This window comes from Myotis lucifugus, unplaced genomic scaffold (assembly GCF_000147115.1).
Source record: "Myotis lucifugus unplaced genomic scaffold, Myoluc2.0 scaffold_850, whole genome shotgun sequence".
NCBI classification, from domain to species: Eukaryota; Metazoa; Chordata; class Mammalia; order Chiroptera; family Vespertilionidae; genus Myotis; species Myotis lucifugus.
The window spans coordinates 1,326-5,714 of record NW_005871898.1 but is presented as its reverse complement, the minus strand read 5'-3'; the positions used below and the strand labels follow the sequence as shown (position 1 = coordinate 5,714).

The window sequence follows — 4,389 nt, the reverse complement described above, 5'->3', positions numbered from 1 at the left end:
ACTTTCATGAATCTTTCAAAAGATGTCAGAGGGGTTAGCATTTGTTCAGACCATCTCTGAATCCTCAAAACCATAGTGCATCCACCATTTCAAAATTCTTAAATCTAATTTTATACAAACCAATTTATACAATTGTGAAAAAATATAAAAAATAAAGGATAGCCACTTTTAATATCTTATATATTAATTTATGACATCACTTTGATGTGAGAAACTACCTCCTAAGAACAGGCAGGTGAGACATTCCTGATTCTTGATGTTGGGAATTCTGTGATTGGGTCTACAGCTTCCTGTGCAAACTCTTCCTTTATGCAAGCCAATGGCCTATTACAGAGACCCAAAACTAGAAAGAGTCATTGTATTAAGTGGATAAAATAGACAAAATAAAAACAGTGATTTTTCAGGTGCACAACTCAGAATCATTCACATTTGAAATGATGTTGGAAGGAGATTGATCTGTTTTCTCTGTCTAATGTTATCAGTGATGTCAGGGTCCATAGGGAGGTGAGTGAAGAGAATTTCTACCACAGAATTTCTCACAAGAAAGGAAACTTCAATCCTAAGAGGAATCCCTGGGAGGTCACTGTGGTCAGAGGTGGCTGAGCTCTCCCACAAACATATAACATCCTTAAAGTATAATTTATTAAATCTCCCATCAGACATATGACTTGGAAATATATTCTTAATGTTTATGTTTTATTTGCTTAATGGAATCTTTGATGAAAAAATAATTTTAACCAAGGTCAATTGAACACTATTTTCTTTAATGAGATCTGTTTTGGGTGATTTTACAAAGAACTCCCTAGAAAATGCTGAGCCTCCACTGCCCATGTGGATTGGCTACAGCAGCCACAGGGACTGTAGCAGGTTCTAGTACCAGAGGGGAGCGCTGCTGGGAAACTACCCAAAAATCTGGACGTGACTGTGGAACTGGGTGAGGGGAAGAAGCTGGACTTGTTTTGAATCACATGACAGAAATGTGCCTGATGTTCATGAACAGAGTTACTGGACATGTGGGTTTAAAGCATCTTCCTTTGAAGACCCAGATGGAAGTGCAGGGCATGATAGAGACAGCTTGTATAATCACAGGAAATACCTAAATAATGATTAACGTGAGTTTGTTAGAAATAGAAACGTTAAAGATCATGCAGGTAGGGGTCAAGAGAAATAAGGAACGTGTCATTGCAAACTGGTGGGAAGGGGGTCCCTGTTTTCTACTTGCACAGTCTCACAGTGTCTCTGTTCTAGAAGGTAACACCTTCCCAGGTCCAGGGGATCTTCACTTGAACACCTGTGAGTCATTACTGATCTAGTCTCAACATGTAATACTGAATCTGCATAATTCATTGGGGTCTCACTTATGAAATCTCTCAACACTGACAGGAAAGAGGGGACACCCCTCACTGGAAAAGCCCTGATGATGGTGTGTTTGTAAGAGGAGCCTTCATTTCATTGGACCAGGGCCCTTGTCTCAGTCAATAGTCATCACCGTCTCCTCATTTTATTTTATTCTTCCCCCTCCTTATCCTCCTTGTTTGTTTACTTATAATCAATCGGTTTCTACTTATTTTATGTAGATACTAGAGCAGTGATGGTGAACCTATGACATGCGTGTCAGAGGTGACACGCGAACTCATTTTTTTGGTTGATTTTTCTTTGTTAAATGGCATTTAAATATATAAAATAAATATCAAAAATATGTCTTTGTTTTACTATGGTTGCAAATATCAAAAAATTTCTATATGTGACACAACACCAGAGTTAAGTTAGGGTTTTTCAAAATGCTGACACGCCGAGCTCAAAAGGTTCACCATCACTGTACTAGAGGCCCAGTGTACAAAATTCGTGCATGGGGGTGTGTGTCCCTCAGCCCAGCCTGTACCTTCTCCAATCTGGGACCCCTCGAGGGATGTCTGACTGTCAGTGGGATCAGGCCTAAATGGCAGTCAGACACCCCTCTCACAATCCAGGACTGCTGGCTCCCAACCGCTCGCCTGCCTGCCTGCCTGATTACCCCTAACCGCTTAAGCCTGCAAGCCTGATCACCCCCTAACCACTCCCCTGCTAGCCTGATCAATGCCTAACTGCTCCCCTGCCAGACCGATTGTCCCTAACTGCCCTCCCCTGCTGGCCTGGTCATCCCTAACTGCCCTTCCCTGCTGGCCTGGTCACCCCTAACTGCCCTCCCCTGAAGGTCTCACTTCCCCCTCAACTGCTCTCCCCTTTAGCCTGGTTGCCCCTAATTGTCCTCCCCTGCAGGTCTGGTCCGCCCCAACTGCCCTCCCCTGTAGGCCATCTTGTGGCGACCATCTTGTGTCCACATGGGGGTGGCCATCTTATGTATTGGAGTGATGGTCAATTTGCATATTACCACTTTATTATATAGGATGTATTTGTTCACACATAATGGCCCTCCGTCTCATATTTGCACATTTTTATGGTTATTAAATGGGATTGGTAATCACACTGTATATTACTTTATGTTTGACTGCTGACAACCGATGGCTCCAGCCTGTCTCTTCTCCATCAGCCCCAAGAGGACTCTGATTATAAAGGCTTGTTCTCTTTATTTGTCATGAAGAAGTTGAAACCACACAAGGCAGCAGAACTCCCCCCATTGGCCCATCACCTCACAGAAAATAAAAGCCCCCTTTCCTGGCTCCATCAAAGCACCCTTGACTTCCTCAAGGGCCTTCCCTGTGCTTCCCATATATTTCAACTATGAGCACAATAATCATCCCATGTCCCTTGGTGTGTGTTTGTCATCAGCCTGGACATATGTACAAGCTGCCATGGGTCCTCCTGCTTCTGCCTGGTGTCACCTACTCTTGGTGCTATGAGCATGACTATTAGTCAGTGACCATCACCACCTGGGGTCCTTCTTCTATAGCTTTGAGGTCAAATGACTCTGGTACCCGCTGTCCAGTGCACACGTGTCCTGCTGCTGCCCAGATGAGACTCTGAGCTGTGTGGGGCTAAGCTGCACTGTTCAGTCAGCAGAGCCTCTAGTTGGACTTAGGTGCCTTGGACAGAATTTTAATCATCAACGAGTACTTGACACAGAGTGCCTGAAAAATAAATTTCTGCAGTTTGTCCATGTGAGAAAGTTGTCTGTTTACAATAGAATTTCTAACTCAGAGACGTCAGAGGTAAGCACAGAATCAGGAATCCAGAGGTTCCCTGAGGGAAACTGTGACATGAGCAGGAAACTACACAGGAAACCAGCCCATACCTGCAGCTACACCTGCTTCTGGGATGGTCTTTGTGTTCAGAGAACCCTGGGCGCCACCTGGTGGTCACAGCCTCTGCTAAAGGAAGGTTTGTGTCTGGACTCACACTGACTTCCCCTCACTGTGTCTCTCACACAATAATACAGGGCCATGTCCTCGGCACTCAGGCTGTTCATTTGCAGATACAGCGTGTTTTTGGCATTGTCTCTGGAGATGGTGAACCGGCCCTTCACAGATTGGGCATAGCTTGTGGTACTCCCATCAGGATTAATATATGAGACCCACTCCAGCCCCTCCCCTGGAGCCTGGCGAACCCAGCTCATCCAGTAGCTACTGAAGGTGAATCCAGAGGCTGCACAAGAGAGTCTCAGAGACCCCCCAGGCTGCACCAAGCCTCCCCCAGACTCCACCAGCTGCACCTCACACTGGACACCTGCAAACACAGAGACATCCTGATCAGGAAAAACACTTCCACTGTTTCTCTCACTCATATTCACTCACATACTCAGTGTATCTTGTTATCCATAAATTACCTTTAAATATAGCCACAAGGAAAACCCAGCTGAGCCAAAAGCCCATGGTGAGTGGTCTGTGTTTAGTCTTGATCAGGGAATGGGAACACCTGTGGATCCTGGGGCTGGGCTCCTGTCCCAGAGCTGCAGGGTCAGGGCTGGGCTGGTTTTTATGAACAGAGGGGGCTCTATTTGCATGTCTTCCTCCTATATAGTGAGCTTTGGGGTTGGATTATGACATAAAGGACCTGGTCCCAGAGTGTAACATATCCAAGCGTGACTTGTGTGAAGATTACTCCCCAAATCTGGGCCTGGGCCCTCCCCAGTAGACGCAAATGCTCCAGAAGACCAGTAGAGAGACCCAGGAGAGAAAATTTTCATAAAAAGAAAAAGAAGAGCTTTAAAATGAGAGATACCTTTGACAGTCACCAGTAACAACAACCAAGAGAAAGTAACCCTCACAACCTGAGAAAGAAGTAAAAGTGCAGGAGTTTCATGTTCAGGAGATGGGAAGTTCCATCTGACACTATTTTCCCTACAAAGTGATCAGAGGATAAACTAAGACCAGAGTGTGAACCTAGAGCCAGTGGACCAAGTGTTCGAGAGAGAGGAGTGTCTGTGTGGGTCCCCGGTAACCAGAGGCATAA

General features: G+C 45.2%; 1 gene segment (V, D, J or C); it reads right to left on the bottom strand.

Moving 5' to 3' along the window:
• Positions 1–3,268: 3,268 nt before the first annotated feature.
• On the bottom strand, positions 3,269–3,866 carry LOC102419792. The segment is given in 2 exon segments: positions 3,269–3,663; positions 3,764–3,866. Coding segments are annotated over 2 exon segments (441 nt in total).
• Positions 3,867–4,389: the final 523 nt, after the last annotated feature.